General features: G+C 44.0%; 1 protein-coding gene and 1 pseudogene across 1 annotated transcript in view; both read left to right on the top strand.

The window, feature by feature from the left end:
• The window catches only part of cacna1db (calcium channel, voltage-dependent, L type, alpha 1D subunit, b), a 131,944-nt gene that overhangs the window by 107,550 nt on the left and 6,074 nt on the right, over positions 1-18,320 (top strand). The window contains exons 42-49 of the mRNA XM_071475653.1: positions 1,010-1,146; positions 2,047-2,163; positions 2,775-3,232; positions 4,371-4,400; positions 4,721-4,870; positions 9,748-9,905; positions 14,151-14,263; positions 14,416-14,550. Coding sequence (XP_071331754.1) covers positions 1,010-1,146; positions 2,047-2,163; positions 2,775-3,232; positions 4,371-4,400; positions 4,721-4,870; positions 9,748-9,905; positions 14,151-14,263; positions 14,416-14,550 — 1,298 coding nt within the window. The remainder of the gene's footprint in view (positions 1-1,009; positions 1,147-2,046; positions 2,164-2,774; positions 3,233-4,370; positions 4,401-4,720; positions 4,871-9,747; positions 9,906-14,150; positions 14,264-14,415; positions 14,551-18,320) is intronic.
• Positions 4,877-7,895, top strand: LOC139619875 (uncharacterized; annotated as a pseudogene).

Genomic DNA, 18,320 nt, shown 5'->3' with positions numbered 1-18,320 from the left:
ACTGGTTAAATTTATTGGAATTGGAAGTGTTCTCTGCATTCATAAATTACTGTAAGATAATGGTAAATGAAAATGTATGAGGTCAAGAGAGTTCATGCACTTTCTTGCATGAGCAGCTGTGTATGTGTGTTTTCTTCTTTTTCTGTGTAAAAGGGATGTTTCATAGCCACATGTATTTTCAGAGAAGTGAGATTGAAGTTGCAGACATAGATGTTATCTGCCATCAGGTTACATGGTTTGCGTGTGTGTGTTTAAATGTCATTTGCAGCTGAGTGTACGAGATTCTTGCAGATGTTTGAAATGGCATCCAGCTCTGTCAATAGACCAAGTGTGCCTACTTTGCATGCATTATGGTCTGATATATTGAAACAGTGCAGTAAATAGCATACAGCTACACCACTGTTTCGGGTGTTTAACTGTTTATTATGGGAGTTTAATAGTGCAACTGTGTCAACACAGCAATAACCCATGATCCAGTGATACACGGTTTATTTCCAGATAAGTCTTAAAAATGACAGTTTCTCTCATGTGCTCTTGAGAAATCAGATGAGTTTACAAGACAGTGGTGTGTGTGCTGCTCTGTTTTGATCCTCCTGAAATAGTGTTTCCTGGACTGCACATGTATGATAATGCAGAAGCAGTGAGGATTTATGGCACTTTCCTCACTAATATGTCTTGTTATTCTTTTCACTTTGACTGTTATAGACATATTTTCTTTGAATGTTGAGATATTGTCTTCTTCAGTGGTGGTTCACAATTGTGATTTTTTTTTTTTTTTTATTGCATTTTAGTGCAATTTGATTTTTCTGCCATAGATGTGTTTCTGTTGTCATAGATGGTGTGATCTGCATTGAGAGATTTTCTTGTTTAAATGTGATGGCTACATAGGTAATTTCAGTGTTGTACCTCAACACTGAAATTCTCTATGTGGTATTCAGTTGTTGTAGCATTCAGGTCCAGATTTGGTGTTGATCTGGGAGGCTTTGTTGTGTTTGGTCTGTTCACTCAGATGACGAGGTAACAGTGGGGAAGTTCTATGCCACCTTCCTGATACAGGATTACTTCAGGAAGTTCAAGAGGCGCAAAGAGCAAGGTCTTGTGGGAAGGCGCTCATTGGAGAGGATGAACACCACCATGGCTCTACAAGTGAGTGAAATACAATCTCTCATACCAATCTATTCACTCCATCTGTGAATATGTCAGTGACTGCACACTAACTAAAATTCTTCAAACTAAGAGCCAATCCTGAGATCGTCTGTGTTGCTAAAAACTCTTTATATGATAAGCCATTATATCTGTGTGAAAAATAAAAATCAAGTGAGAAATACTGGGGTAATCATAGATTCCAACTAGATTCTAATAACGACATAACACCTCTGTGTTATGTGGTTATAAAACACAATGAATGTCAGAGGACTCATGACTATACTGTTAATTATACTTTTCTTAGACCTCCCTAAAAAGGCCCTTGGGTATCTTCAGCTTATTAAGAGTTTTGTTGTTAGAGGTCTAACAAGACATCACACCAAACTCAGGTCCATGTACTCACTACCATTGAATGGAATTTTAAGGGTTGGTTCACCCAAAAAATTACAAATATATTTTCACATACATCTACTGATATCAAACCATGCAGATAGTTTTGATGACTTTGTCCATGTTTTGAGATTTGTTGGTCTCTAAGATTTCCACATCCGCCCCAGTCCAATGAACATGTTCACGGCATTGAAAAAAATCACATTAAAAATTAAGGAGCAAGACCTCTCTCAGCAAAAAATCTCTGTTACTCTGGATGATCCACAGTACATCGTGTCAGGTTTTCAGTGGAACTACTTTCTGCCATGACTACCACAGTGAGTGGTAGACATTTGAGTAAAAATATTCCATGAATCACTCTCTAGTCACTGTTGGAGATATGTTCACATGAAAAAAAAATGCTTCATCTGCCACAACGTTATCACTCAGTTTTCTCTGAACTAGATACGAATATAGATAAAAAGCCTCTAATAGCTTTTAGTTTTGACATCATAGTCCCTCTCTTTGCAGGCCGGCCTACGCACGCTGCATGACATTGGACCAGAGATCCGTCGAGCCATATCATGTGATCTGCAGGAGGAGGGGCTAGTAGATGCTAATGGAGAAGAAGAAGAGGAAATTTACAGGGTAAACATCCATAAAGACATGAATGGATTTTGATGGAGACATGTAGTTCTGTATACATTGCACATATTTTATTACAATTGTTGGGGCACAGGTAGGGGCAATTTGGTTATTGGCGTGTAATATTAATGAATATCAGGGATAATCACCAATATATATATATATATAAATGTTTACTACAAGTAGTAACCTCGTGGCACCACCCTGTCACCAGGGACCAATGACCAAATTGATGGCTCAAAATACAGTCTCAGAAGGTTGGTTGAAGTGTAAATTCAAGCACTGACTGTCGTGAATCCAGCTATTATCACAAATATAGTCACAATAATCACAGACAATGACGAGTTAAATTATAACAGGATTTATAAATATTTGTACCCAATACGTCTTTCCCTGCCGTTGACTCAGCTACAAAGAGGATACATAAACACAACTTTTTATTTCCATCATGAAAATGGATAAAAGAATAGAGTATGTTTTAAATCATGAGTTATTCCTGGCTTCCCTCTTCACTAGCATAACTTATAATGCCTGATAAATTTAATCATTCATTTTTTCAGTTTGTGTGAAGAAAATAAGCTGAAAAGGCTGCAAACATATTTTTCTCTCTGTAGCGTAATGATGGTTTGTTTGGGAACCATGTCAACCATATGAGTGGCGATCAGCAAGGCTCCTCCCACCTGACCACCGTCACCCAACGGCCACTGCAGATCCTGTCCTTCTCCTGCAGCTCCTCGAATGAACCCACCCGAACTGGCAGGAGAGTCTGCAGCAAAGACAGGGAAGGAGAGACAGAGATTAACTCTTCACTCATCCAGTATAATCATCATTATCATCCCCATTATCCATATATTTACGCTCACTGTAATTCCACTTGCCATCAATCACCAGTATCTTCCAATGCCAACCTCAACAATGCCAACGTGCCCTCGCTTCTCTCCATGACCAGTGGGAGGCAGCAGAAGTCTCTGTTAAGGCAGCACAACCCGTCCTCCACCAAAAATGGATCATCGGTTTCCACATACAGCAAAGGAGTGCATGACAAGTCTTGGAAGTCACACGCCGCCACAAGGTCAGTGGATCACCTCGAAGTGATTGACTTTGCAGAAACAGTTTCCTGTTATTGCATTTTTTGTGTATATATACAGCATGGGGCTGAGCATGCAAAGGAGCATCTTATATGATAGATGACAGTTGTATAATTACATTTTTGATGCTCACATTCTTACAGATGATTCAAAACTGACATAATTACAATACAATAAAGACACAAAGCTTTTATGGTGAAGCAGATTGCACTGTATGATTATTCAGTGTTATTGTATATCAACTTTTATTTGATTTGTGATTTTACCAGTTTACTAAACTGTGTCATCCAAATTACAAACTGTCACAGTTAATGAAAAATAATATTATATGTTGTAGTTTATATTCTCAATTATTCTCAATTATTCAATTAAATTATAAAATGTCAGAAAATAGTGTCTTTCAGTTTCCCAGAGCACAAGGTGACAGACTACAGACTGAAAACCAAAGAGTATTCAATTTACTGCAATTTACTGTCATGAAGAGACAAATAAATCCAGCAAATAGTCACATTTCAGAGGCTGGAACCAGGTAATTTTTTATCCCATTTGCTTGAAATGTGAATGACTTCAGCAATTAGTTGATTGTTCAGAAGGTTGCTGATTCATTTTCTTTTGATCAGCTTATTGTCTCAGATCTAATTGTCTCAATATCACTGTATGAAAGTATTTTTGTTCATATCAATTTTAGAAAAATTACCCACCCAAATTACAACAAAGCATAATTTCTTCCTTGATGATACAGTGATATCTTGCCACATAGATTTTGCTGTCTGTGCTGGGTTTTTAATTATCAGCCTCTGAAATTTGTTTTGCCACCCTGATAAAGAGCAGATGGAATTTGAAACTGAAAAAAAGCAACTTTGCCTTCCAGAAACGATGTCCCCATTACTCTTAAACACTGACAGACCATGTTGTCAACAGTTTTCATAGGAACTACTTTCTGCCAAATATATATTCCTAAGGGAAAATATGACACCAGTCACTCTGCCTTTCCAATCTTATTGTAGTGTTTTAATTGATAAGTTCTTTTGTCATTACATGCAACCTCTCATTCCCTTCCTTCTCTGCTCTCCTTTTCCAAATAACCCTGTCTGTGCGACTGACCTCTTCCTCTCCTCACAGCGGGACACGCTGCTATGAGGCCTACATTAGGCCATTGTTTCTGGTGGCAAGTGTGTTGCAAATCACACTTTTTCCAGAGACAAAGAAGCTATCTGTGTCAGTTTCAGTACATGTGATGACAGAGAGAATAAGCACTGTGGGGAAATGCAACTCTGTGGGGTCATGATGTTTCAGTGACTTCAGTGTTACAGTATTAATGCTTTTACTTTATGGCACTGAAACTTCAAATCTCCAACAAACTGCATCAGCAAAGAAAAGAGAAAAGAACAAAGATAGGGACATATAATTTGTATAATTGTATAATTGTCCAATTTATACTGATCAATTTATATATGACGTTTTGATGCCAGGTCAGAAAGTGGTGGTGGACTTTACCCCACCATTTGTCAAGAGGAGCTGGGGGACGGGGACAGCAATGACAAGCCGGGCTTAGGAGAGTACTACGGGGGAGAGGAGTTTCATGATGTCATTAAAGATGACATCATGCTCACAAGGGACAGGTATGGTAACACTTACAGTGGAGGAAATAATTATTTGATCCCTCACTAATTTTGTAAGTTTGCCCACTGACATAGAAGCAAACAGTCTATAATTTAGAAGTAGGTTCCTTTTTACAACAAGAGACAGAATATCAAAAAGAAAATTCAGAAAACCACATTATATAAAAGATATAAATTGATTTGCATTTCATTGAGTGAAATAAGTATTTGATCCCCTGCCAACCATTAACAATTCTGGCCGCCACAGACTGGTTAAATACTCCTACTCCTTAGACACACCGAAAAAAACTTGTTACCTGCAGCAAAGACACCTGTGTCAACCAGTCACCTGTATAAAAGACACCTGTCCATGCAATCAATCAGACTCCAACCTCTCCACCATGGGCAAGACCAAAGAGCTGTCTAAGGACATCAGGGACAGGATTGTTGACCTGCACAAGGCTGGATTGGGCTACAAGACCATAGGCAAGAAGCTGGGTGAGAAAGAGACAACTGTTAGTGCAATTATTCGAAAATGGAAGAAACACAAAATGACCATCAATCGACCTCGTTCTGGGGCTCCACGCAAGATCTCACCTCGTGGCGTATCACTGATCATGAGGAAGGTGAGAAATCAGCCAAGAACTACACGGGAGGAGCTTGTAATGATCTCAAGGCAGCTGGGACCACAGTCATCAAGAAAACCATTGGTAACACACTACACCGCAATGGATTAAAAACCTGCAGTGCCCGCAAGGTCCCCCTGCTCAAGAAGGCACATGTACAGGCCCGTCTGAAGTTTGCCAATGATCACCTGAATGATTCAGAGAAGTCTTGGGAGAAAGTGCTGTGGTCAGATGAAACCAAAATTGAGCTCTTTGGCATCAACTCGACTCGCCATGTTTGGAGGAAGAAAAATACTGACTATGACCCCAAGAACACCGTCCCCACTGTCAAGCATGGAGGTGGAAACATTATGCTTTGGGGGTGTTTCTCTGCTAAGGGGACAGGACGACTTCACCGCATTGATGGAAAGATGGACGGGGCCATGTACCATAAAATCCTGAGTGACAACCTTCTTTCCTCCGCCAGGGCACTGAAAATGGGTCGTGAATGGGTCTTCCAGCACGACAATGACCCAAAATATACAGCCAAGGCAACAAAGGAGTGGCTCAAAAAGAAGCATATTAAGGTAATGGAGTGGCCTAGCCAGTCTCCGGACCTTAATCCCATAGAAAATCTGTGGAGGGAGCTGAAGCTTCGAGTTGTGAAGCGACAGCCTCGAAACCTTAAGGATTTGGAGATGATGAACGCCGGCATTGTTTACACCCGCGACCAGCTGACGGCCCTGAGGTACCCAACTCTCTTGGCCGGAGAGAGACCCACCATACCCGAGGAGCTAAAGAGGAGACGGCGAGGCTGCAGAGCGGGGCTTAAACTGAGGATGAAGAAGAGGACGTTTAAGCCCTACATCCCTGCAGTCATCACTGGAAACGTGAGGTCACTGGCAAATAAAGTGGACGAACTGGAAGCGCTCACCAGGACACAGAGGGGGTACAGAGAGTCCAGTCTCATGTGTTTAACGGAAGCGTGGCTGCACGAGCAGATACCGGACTCCAACACCTCCATTCCTGGCTTCCAGACGGTTCGAGCCGACAGAGACACCACCGCGACCGGCAAGAAGAAAGGAGGGGGCCTCGCCGTGTTCGTGAACAACAGGTGGTGTCACCCCGGGCACGTCTCTGTCAAAGAGCGGGTCTGCAGCCCGGACATGGAGCTCGTCGCCATCGGACTTCGTCCATATTATTTGCCGAGGGAGTTCACCAGTGTCATCGCCATCACTGTTTACATTCCTCCATCTGGAAACGCAGAAGCAGTGTGTGATGCCATCCATACTGTGACTGCTAGATTACAGACAAAACACCCCGGGGCCTTCATCATCACAGGTGACTTTAACCATGTTTCCCTCTCATCCACACTCCCAACATTCCACCAGTTTGTTAAATGCACCACCCGTGAAAATAAGACTTTGGATCTGCTGTACGCAAATTTTAAGGATGCGTACAGCTCCACTGCCCTGCCACCACTGGGCAGGTCAGACCACAACCTAGTCCTGCTCTCACTGTCATACAAGCCTGTGGTTCAGCAGCACCCAGCCATAGTGAGGACAGTGAGGAAATGGTCTCCTGAGGCCATGGAAACACTGCGTGGAGCGCTGCAGGCCACAGACTGGGATGCTCTGTATGAGCCACATGGTGAGGACATTGATGGCCTGACTGACTTTGTCTCTGAGTACATTGGGTTCTGCATTGACAACACCATCCCCACTAAAAAGGTCCGCTGCTACCCAAACAACAAACCATGGGTAACCAGCGACCTGAAGGCCCTTCTCAACGAGAAGAAGAGGATCTTTAGATCAGGGGACCGAGTAGAACTCAAGCAGGTACAAAGGGAGCTCAAGCGCAGCATCAGGGAGAGCAAGGACAACTACAGAAGGAAACTGGAGCACAAACTGGAGGACAACAACACCAGGGACATCTGGAGTGGGATGAGAGAGATCACCGGCTTCCAGAGGAGAGGTGGGGGTGCAGCTGAGGGGGACGAACGATGTGCGAATGAGTTGAACATGTTTTTCAATAGGTTCAACTCCAACCCCTCCACCCCCGGCAGCCCCTCTACTGCTTCCCCAAGCAACAACCCCACACCACCCCCATCATCCCCACCCCTTTCCCCCCCGCTGACACTCACCATGGACTTCTTCACACCTCCCACATCCTCACAGCCCCCCACCGTCTCCTACAGCAGACACCTCTCTGCTCCACCCTCACCACCCCCACCCCCCAACCTACTGCTGACATCCACCTCAGGCCCTGCCTTATCCCCCCCCACCCCACCCTCCATCCCCCACCCGCCAGTCTGGACTCCACATCACATCCAGCCAGGTGAGGAGAGAGCTGGAGAGGCTCAAACAGAGGAAAGCTGCTGGACCAGACCGCATCAGCCCTCACATGTTGAAGGCATGTTCTCCAGCACCTCTTCAACCTGAGCCTACACCTTCACAGAGTGCCAGTGCTTTGGAAAACATCCTGCCTGGTCCCAATGCCCAAAAAAGGACGTCCTGCTGCACTGGAGGATTACAGACCGGTGGCACTGACCTCTCACATCATGAAGGTCATGGAGAGACTGGTCCTGGCACACCTCAGACCACTGGTGTGCCCATCGCAAGACCCCCTGCAGTTTGCATACCAGCCCCATGTTGGGGTTGATGATGCAATTATCTACCTGCTGCAAAAGGTTTACTCCTCCCTGGACAGACCCAACACCTCAGTCCGCATCATGTTCTTTGACTTCTCCAGCGCCTTTAACACCATCCAGCCCAGACTGCTGAAAGCCAAACTGGAGAACATGCGGGTGGGTGCTCCCCTCATCACTTGGGTTGATGACTATCTGACGGGCAGACCGCAGTTTGTGAGATTACGGAACTGTGTGTCTGGTCGTCTGATCAGTAACGTCGGGGCCCCCCAGGGAACTGTGCTGTCTTCCTTCCTCTTCACCACATACACATCAGACTTTAAGTACTGCACTGAGTCGTGTCATCTGCAGAAATTCTCTGATGACACGGCCATTGTGGGGTGTGTGGAGGGAGGGAGGGAGGCTGAGTACAGGGATCTGGTTGTGCGCTTTGTGAAGTGGTGTGGGGAGAACCACCTGCAGCTGAACGTGGCAAAGACGAAGGAGATGGTGGTGGACTTCAGGAGGAACAAGCCCCTGCCCTCTCCTGTCTGCATCAGTGGGACGGATGTGGATTTAGTGGCCTCATACAAGTACCTGGGTGTAACACTGGACAATAAACTGGACTGGTCCACCAATACAGAGGCCATCTACAAGAAGCGTCAGAGCTGGCTTTACTTCCTGAGGAGGCTCAGGTCTTTTCATGTCTGCAACAAGATGCTGCAGATGTTCTGTCAGTCTGTTGTGGTGAGCACCATCTTCTTTGCTGCGGTGTCCTGGGGTGCGGGCATCAAGGCAAAGGACGCCAACAGACTGAACAAACTCATCAAGAAGGCAGAGTCTGTTGTTGGCTCTAAACTTGTCACCCTGGAGGAGGTGGTGGAGGAAAGGATGCTGGCAACTGCTGGTAATCATGGACAATCCCTCTCACCCCCTCCACTAAACACTGCATATTCACAGTATATTATTATTTATGGTATTTATATCTTGACATTCTGTATTTTTATTTCTATTCTGTCTACCTCAGTATTCCATTCTATTGTATTTTTGTATTCTAATACACCGGACTGCTGTAACAACCTAATTTCCCTTCGGGGATGAATAAAGTCATCTATCTATCTATCTATCTATCTGTCTATGTATCTATCTATCGATTTGAAAAGAGGAGTGGACCAAGATTCCTCCTAATATGTGCACAAACCTGGTAATTAACTACAAGAAACGTCTGACCTCTGTGCTTGCCAACAAGGGTTTTGCCACCAAGTACTAAGCCATGTTTTGCCTGGGGATCAAATACTTATTTCACTCGATAAAATGCAAGTCTGTTTATGTCTTTTATTTAAAATGATTTCCTGGATTTTCTTTTTGATATTCTATCTCTCACTATTTGAATGAACCTACCATTAAAATTATAGACTGTTTGTTTCTTTGTCAGTGGGCAAACTTACAAAATCAGCGAGGGATCAAATAATTATTTCCTCCACTGTACATACAACTCTGGCCAGAAGCACAGCAGTTGGACTCTTGCTATGTGTCTATCTCTTCCCTTTTTTTCTTTATATACATTATCTAAGAGTCACATAATGAAATCTTTTCTAACTACACTGCAACAAATTTATCCAAAATAAAAAAATAAAGATGTAAATTTTGTATCTTTTGTTTTACAGGTTGAGCAACAAAAACCGATGTGATGCAGAAAGAGACTTTGACCTTGACGTTTCCAGGGGCAACTACCAGTGTGATAGTTACTATGATGATGATCAACAGCTGATCTGCCAGGACAGCAGGCGGTCACCCAGGAGATGGTTTTTACCTTCACCTCAAGGTGAGATGCCACAGTACAACAAAAGTATTTATGTAGTGTATGTGTGTGTGTGTGTGTGTGTGTGTGTGTGTATATATATATATATATATATATATATATATATTCAGAATCAGTTTTATTGCCAAGTATGTTTTCACATACAAGGAATTTTTTCTGGTGATTGGTGCAATTGAGGATCAGGGGGATCAGCAACAGTGGGGCTCTCTATCCTTGTTGATAAGGCTAATAACAGATGGGAAGAAGCTATTTTTGTGGCCAGAGGTTTTGGTCCTGAAGGACCGCAGCCTCCTGCCAGAGGGGAGTGTCACAAAAAGTTTGTGTCCAGGGTGGGAGGAGTCAGCTACAATCTTCCTTGCACGCCTCAAAGTCCTTGAGGTGTACAGGTCCTGGAGGGATGGAAGATTGCAGCCAATCACCTTCTCCGCAGAGTGGATGATATGCTGCAGTCTGTTATTGTCCCTCTCCATGGCAGCAGCGTACCAGATGGTGATGGAGGAGGTGAGGATGGACTCAATGATGGAGGTGTAGAAGTTCACCATCATAGTCCTTGGCAGGTTGAACTTCTTCAACTGCCTCAGGAAATACTTCCTCTGCTGAGCTTTTTTGATGAGGGAGCTGATGTTCAGCTCCCATTTGAGATCCTCTGTGATGGTGGTACCCAAGAAGCGGAAATGCTCCATGGTAGCCACGGGGGAGTCGCACAGGGTGATGGGGGTGGGTGGGGCTGGGCTCTTTCTGAAGTCCACTATCATTTCCACTGTCTTCATAGCTCTAGGTTGTTCTGCCTGCACCAGGTCACAAGACGGTCAGTCTCCCACCTGTAGGCAGACTCATCGCCATCAGAGATGAGTCCAATGAGAGTGGTGTCGTCTGCAAACTTCAGGAGCTTGACAGACTGATGGCTCGAGGTGCAGGTGTTGGTGTACAGGGAGAAGAGCAGAGGAGAAAGAACGCAGCCTTGTGGGGATCCAGTGCTGATGGTCTGGGAGTCAGACACGTGCTTTCCTAGCTTCACGTGCTGCCTCCTGTCAGACAGGAAGTCGGTGATCCACCTGCAGGTGGAGTCAGGCACACTCAGCTGGGAGAGCTTGTCCTGCAGCAGAGCCGGGATGATGGTGTTGAAGGCAGAGCTGAAGTCCACAAACAGGATCCTGGCATAGGTCCCTGAGGAGTCCAGGTGCTGGAGGATGAAGTGGAGAGCCATGTTGACGGCGTCATCTACAGACCTGTTGGCTCTGTAGGCGAACTGCAGGGGGTCCAGGAGTGGGAAAGTGATGGATTTGAGGTGGGACAGGAAGAGGCGCTCAAATGATTTCATGACCACAGAGGTCAGGGCAATGGGTCTGTACTCATTTAGACCTATGGGCCTTGGTTTTTTGGGGACAGGGATGATGGTGGAGGATTTGAAGCAGGCTGGCATGTGGCAGGTCTCCAGTGAGGTGTTGAAGATGTCCGTGAACACTGGAGACAGCTGATCAGCACAATGCTTCAGGGATGATGGAGAGACAGAGTCAGGACCGGCTGCTTTGCGGGGGTTCTGCTTCTTAAAAAGCCTGTTGACATCTCTCTCCAGGATAGAGAGAGACGTTCCTTGGGTAGGGGAGAAGGAGGGGGGTTCTGATGTGGCTCTGATGTGGAGGTTAGTGTCAGGCGTGTCCCACTGTCTTTCAAAGCGGCAGTAGAACTCATTCAGATCATTGGCCAGACGGAAGTCGTTAATGGAGTGGGGGGGTTTAGGTTTGTAGTTTGTGATCTTTCTGAGCCCTTTCCAGACAGAAGCAGAGTCGTTGGCTGAGAACTGGAGCTGAAGTTTCTCAGAGTACAGACGTTTAGCTTCTCTCACCGCCTTGCTAAACCTGTACTTGGACTCTTTAAACCTGCCCCTGTCCCCACTCCTGAAAGCTTCCTCCTTTTGCCTCCTTAGCTGACTGAGCTTAGCTGTGGTTTGTCATTGTTATAACTCACCCTGGTGCGTGATGGGATAACAGCAGTCCTCACAGAAGCTGATGAGTTCACAGCCTCTGTGAACTCATCCAGACTGTTGGAAGCAGTCCTGAACACTTCCCAGTTAGTGCAAACATGCCCGCAGATCCTCTATGGCTTCACTGCTCCACTGCTTCAATGAAAAATACAACAGGTTTACACAGTTTTAGTTTCTGCCTGTATGTGTGGCCCAGTTCAGCCCGGGGGGACGGCGTGATAAGCACCACTGATTGTGGTGTAACAGTGGTGCAGAGTGTTCCCCTCTCTGGTCAGGCAATTAACAAACTGTCTGTATTTGGGCAGTTCGTGGTTGAGGTTACCTTTGTTAAAGTCACCAAGGACAATAACTAAGGAGTCCGGGTTGGTCCGCTCCACACACAGTATCTGCTGTGGCCTGTGGTGGGATGTAAACACCGACCAGAATGATTGAGGTGAACTCACGGGGGGAGTAGAAGGGCCTGCAGTTTATGATGAAAGTCTCCAGGTCAGGAGAACAGTGCTGCAGGATCGCTGTCACGTCTCTGCACCAGCCACTGTTAGCATAAAAACAGATTCCTCCACCTTTCGTTTTGCCGGACAGCTCTGTGTCGCGATCCGCTCTGAAGAGTTGGAAGCCGGCCAGCTCCAGCGCAGAGTTCGGAATCGATCCACACAGCCACGTCTCCGTGAAGCACAGGACGGCAGATGAAGAAAAGTATCTGTTCTTCTGCACCAGTAGCTGAAGTTCATCCAGTTTGTTGGGCAGTGAACGCACATTGGAGAGAAATACACCTGGGAGCGATGTGCGGAGTCTGCGCCGGCGGAAACGCACAAGCGCACCGGCACGTTTTCCTCTCCTCCGGCGTTTCACTGCGAGAGTAACGGTCAGTGCACCTCTGACCAAAATGTCCAATAATTCCACAGGTGAGTCGAGAAAGGTGGGAAAAAGATCCACTGGAGTTGTTTCTCTGATGTTAATGAGCTCTTCTCTGGTGAAAGAGCTCCGGAAACCAAAGCAGAAAGATATATATATATATATATATATATATATATATATATATATATATATATATATATATATATACATGTGTACAGCCATAACATTATGACCATCTGCCTAATATTGAGTAGGTCCCCCTTTTGCCGCCAAAACAGCCCTGACCCGTTGAGGCATGGACTCCACTAGACATCTGAAGGTATGCTGTGGTATCTGGCACTAAGACATCAGTAGCAGAACCTTTCAGTCCTGTAAGTTGCGAGATGGGGCCTCCGTGGATCGGACTTGTTGTTATGTTCCTCAAACCATTCTTGAATCATTGCAGTGTGGCAGGGTACATTATGCTGCTGAAAGAGGCCACAGCCATCAGGGAATACCATTTCCATCAAGGGGTGTACTTGGTCAGCAACAGTGTTTAGTTCAGTGGTACATGTCAAAGCAACATCCACATGAATGGCAGGACCCAAAATTTCCCAGCAGAACATTGCCCAAAGCATCACACTACCTCTGCCAGCTTGCCTTCTTGTCATAGTGCATCATGGTGCCATGTCTTCCCCAGGTAAGCGACACACGCACACCTGGCCATCCACATGATGTAAAAGAAAACGTGATTCATGAGAGGTGGAAGACTACCTTCTTCCATTGCGCCGTGGTCCAGTTCTAATGCTCAAATGTCCATTGTAGGTGCTTTTGGGGGTGGACACGGGTCAGCATGGACACCCTGATGGGCTGCAGCTACACAGCCCCATATGCATCAAACTGTGATGCACTGTGTGGTCTAACACCTTTCTATCGGAGCCAGCATTAACCGTTTCATCAATTTGCGCTACAGAAGCTCTTCTATTGGATCAGACAAAACGGGCCAGCCTTTGTTCTCCAAGTGTATTAGTGAGCCTTGGCCACTCATGACCCTGTCGCCAGTTTTCCAGTTTTCCTTCCTTGGACCACTTTTGGTAGGTCCTGACCACTGCAGACCAGGAACATCCCACAGGAGCTGCAGTTTTGGAGATGTTCTGACCCAGTTATCTAACCATCACTATTTGGGCCTTGTCAAAGTCGCTCAAATCCTTACGCTTGTCCATTTTTTCTGCTTCCAACACATCAACTTTGAGGATAAAATGTTCACTTGCTGCCTAATATATCCCACCCACTGCCAGGTACCACGGTAACAAGATAATCATTATTATTCACCTGTCATTGGTCTTAATGTTATGGCTGATTGGTATATATATCAGTGTCAGTATATATTAGATTTCACATGTTTCATCTGAAGTATTTTCTCTCAGCCTCCAACAGGACAACATTTAGTTTTGAGTGTCTCCGCAGAAGAAGTAGTCAGGATGATGCTCCTCCCTCTCCATCCTGCACAGCTCTTCCACTACACTTAATGCAGCAACAGGTACCTTCTTCTGTGATGAATGAATATAAGGTGTTGTCACAACGGTAGAAACAGCACCTTAAGTGATCTGTTTTTTCTCTGCTCTCTACACCAAAAATGTCCACCTTCATTGATTATTCTTTATAATCATGACCTTTGAACTCCAACCTCAGGTAATGGCAGTGGCTGGTCTCGATGCCAGCAGACTTCGTCGTCTATCTCCGACTAGGTCGCTGCATTCCTGGGCCACGCCTCCTGCTTCACCCAACAGCCTGGACTGCTCACCCTGCTACACACCGCTCATACAGGTCTGAGCACTGTGACAAAGAAGCAAATTTTGATTTGATTGAATTTTCAACTGTTTCTTTAGTGCTGCCATCAATAGAATTAGACAGAACTATTTGTGTTGCTTTGCACTGGGCCAAACTGCTGGACAAAACTTGATATTTGTTTAGTGCAACATTAGTTTAGTAAGAAATACCAAGACACAACTGGCTTACTATCAATTTCCTTTATTCCTTTCCCACAAAGGAATTTCTTTTCTTTTTTTTTTTGATTATTTTATTTAGGATTTTCATACATTACAATGAGCACACACACAGTAAACACAATGGACAAAACACCCAGTACAATTGCAAGAGTTGACAAGAGGCAAGAGATTAATGTACAGAGCTCCCAAGGGCATAATTCCACCGGGAGAATCACACAAAACAAAATTGGGTGCAGAACAGAACTTCAGAACTTAAAAAAAAAAAGAAAAGAAAATGGGTGGAGGACTGCCAGATTATCAGTATATCGCATAGACTAGGACAGAGTATACACAGAGTAGGGATACAACATAGCTGCAAAGTTCAAACATTATGTAGGTAGGCCTCATTGAGCATTGTCAAAAATGGGTTCCACACCTTCTGGAAAAACCTTTGTTAGTTCCGTTTGCTATAACGAATCTGTTCCATCTTAGCAATAGAAAGTATCTCGCTGAGCCACCTTTTGAATCATGGGGGCAATAGAGACTTCCAGTTTAGTAATATCTGGTGTCTAGCTGAAACCATGCCTGCTTTAAAGGCTTGCTTTTGATGGGAGGGAATGGCTCTTGTCCTTTCACAACACCCAAATAGTGCCATAGTACAATATGGCTGAATGTTAGTTCCATATTGTTTGGAAGGCCAACAAAATATGTTACACCAGAAGTTACTTAGTACTGGACAGTACCAGAATAAGTGTGCATCTGTCACATATTGGAGAAACTGATTCAAATATCTTACCAAGTTTAGTTTTAGAAAAGTACAGTCTGTGTAATACTTTAAATTGAATTAATCTGTATCTGGAATTGATAGACCAGCCCTGTATATTGGCCAGGGATTCCACCCGCTGTAATACCCAATTCTTCTGCCCAAGCCTCCCTGAGATGACCGGCACTCACTGGTACAGCAAAGGCTGTGATAAAGCGGAAGATCAGATGTTTAGAGTTTGGCTGTGAGAGAAGTAAATCATATGTTATGTGGCTCTTTGCTTCGACAGTAAATTCTGGAATACTCTCTCACACGAAATGCCTGACTTGAAGGTAGCAGTAAAAATGTGACTGGGTGTGGTGATATCTAGATTGGAGCTGAATAAATGAGGTAAACTTAATATCTAGGTAAAGATCACCTACACAATGTAGTCCCCTCTCCTTCCAGTCTAGAAACATTCTATCCATCAATGTGGTGTGAATAAGTGATTATGTTCTATGGGAGTGGGAACTGAAATATTTGGCAGTCCAAAAATGTTTTTCATTTGATTCAAAATTTCCAAATAGTTTCTAGAAATAAAGTTATGGCCATGTAATTTGTAGGAAGGCTGAACCCTGGAAAAGAGTAGCACTGGGAGGAAGGTCTCCAATACTGACATAAATTCAGTTTTTAACCAGGTGTGGAGACAACTAACCAATCATCACCAGGGAAGGCCCATTGCCAGAAAGTCAGAGCCCTCGCATTAGCAGCCCAATAATAATGTCTAAATACAGGAAAGCAAAGACCACCCATTTACATTTTTCTGTAAATGGGCTTTAGAAATGTGAGGGGGGTTTATCTGCCCAGACAAAAGAAAGAATAACTGAATCTAGTTTTTGAAGAAAAACAGTGATAAGGTTTTGAAAAAGGTATAAAAACCTTGGGAGTGCAACCATTTTTATAGAGTTGGCACGACCAATCATTGAAAGGGGAAGCAATTTTCAGATTCTGATGTTAGTCTTTGATGTGTCTACCATGTCTTTGCTTTAAAGCTTGGAGCTGGCCTCCTCTGACACACTACAATCTTTCTCAGAGGGGCCACAGTATTTAGTGTTGCATGCAGTGAGGCTACAATACTATCAACAAGATCATCAACTTGTGCAGATGTGAAGTTAAGAGAGCTGTCTCCTACTGTATTAGTACATGGCAGTGGGGTAAATACCAATGGGATTCTGTCTTTTAATTTGCTAACGGTATTGTCAGAGAGACACCTGCTGTAATGGATTTTCTTCCCAAACGCTGTTTAGTCCATAACTGAAAACTTAAATGTTAATAGAAAATGGTCAGATAAACTAGGGTTTTGGGGGAAATACTTTTAGATATTCAATTTCAATCCCATAAGTTAGAACCAGAGCAAGGGTTCGGAGACCTGAAATCCACAGGTGAACCTATCTCTTTGTTTTTGTCTTCTACAAAAAGTTTTGGGATGAAGGCCTGGGCAATCCATTGTTTTACCAAATTCCTCCTGTTCAGGTATGCCAACAATCTTAATATTGTTGCGTCGCAACTGGCATTTGAGGTCATCCACTTTGAGCCTGAGTGACAAAGAACTGGAATACTTAGCTAATTGTGAGGAGAACTGACATCTCAACACATGCATCTATGTCCGCCAGTTGATGGAGACTACACGCGATGTCAGGTGTCACACTTCTCATCTACATGTGTGAGGTGCGCTCAATGCACGTGGTGGCATGGCGGTGGCATAGCTGAAAATTTGAGATTTTTGACTTTGCACCTGGAGGCTACAGTCCAGTGAGAACTGGAATCTAACTGATATGATTTACTGCACAATAGTTGACTCTTCATATGATGCTCAATGTCTCTGTAGATTATTCACTCCGTCACTGCCTGCTTTTTAGTCTGGCTGTCAACATCCGCAATTTTATTAATTATCTGAGACACTAAGTTGTACACTTAGTGTCTCAGATAATTAATACAGGCAATTGATGACAAGGTTTACACCATGTGACACCTGCTGGTTATTTTGTGTGACCACTCTTGGCACGCTTGCTGTCAATTTTATGCATCTTATCTTTCCAATTGTTGCAGTCTTCACTGTCCACCGTACATCAAAAGGAAAACTTACTTAACTGCTTTCAGATTCAGAAAAGATTAGATAGATAACTGCCAAAGTAAAATTACTGCAGAGAACTCATTGCAGACATCACGTATCTTCACACGTAGGGGTGATGACGAGATAAAAAGATAATGCAGTATCTAAAAATGGCACCCATTCAGTCCATTATGAATTGCTCGCCTGGAGCATACACTGAAAAAGTTTCTGGTTTCTGGGTTACTTTCGCATTATGTGGCCCATAGACACTGTGCAGCAGTGTCACTCCAATCATGCCTCTGGTCAATGAGAATAAACAAACAGCATTCTCGATCTGGTACTACGCATTCATGATTGCAATGCTAGCAGACTTAATGGATGTGTAATAAAGACTTCTTTCCTATTATTACTTTTTTCACTGTTCTCCACAGCTATATGCTACAGTCAGGACTGGATGTATGTATTATAAGGTCTTATTCCATGGTTGAGCCTCGAGAGCTTTTCAGTATTACAAGCCAAACCTCCAGTGTAACACTGTCTTTTCTTAAAGTGACATTTCCGGTCCCTCCAATCTCTGCCTGTTAGGAGAAACCATTTACTTATTTATAGTGGAGCATATCAAATGAAACATGTTTATTTGACCATGATGATTTTTTTTCATCGTCTAACAACTTTGATCCACTAAAGCTTTTCAGTTTTACTTGTATTTAAATATATATTTACCTAAACTCCTTGAGATTAATTTACATGGTGT

The sequence above is a fragment of the Trachinotus anak genome, unplaced genomic scaffold (genome assembly GCF_046630095.1).
Source record: "Trachinotus anak isolate AG129_WGS33_773 ecotype Australia unplaced genomic scaffold, CSIRO_AGI_Tana_v1 ptg000004l, whole genome shotgun sequence".
Lineage (NCBI taxonomy): Eukaryota > Metazoa > Chordata > Actinopteri > Carangiformes > Carangidae > Trachinotus > Trachinotus anak.
This window is presented reverse-complemented; position numbering and strand designations above follow the sequence as displayed.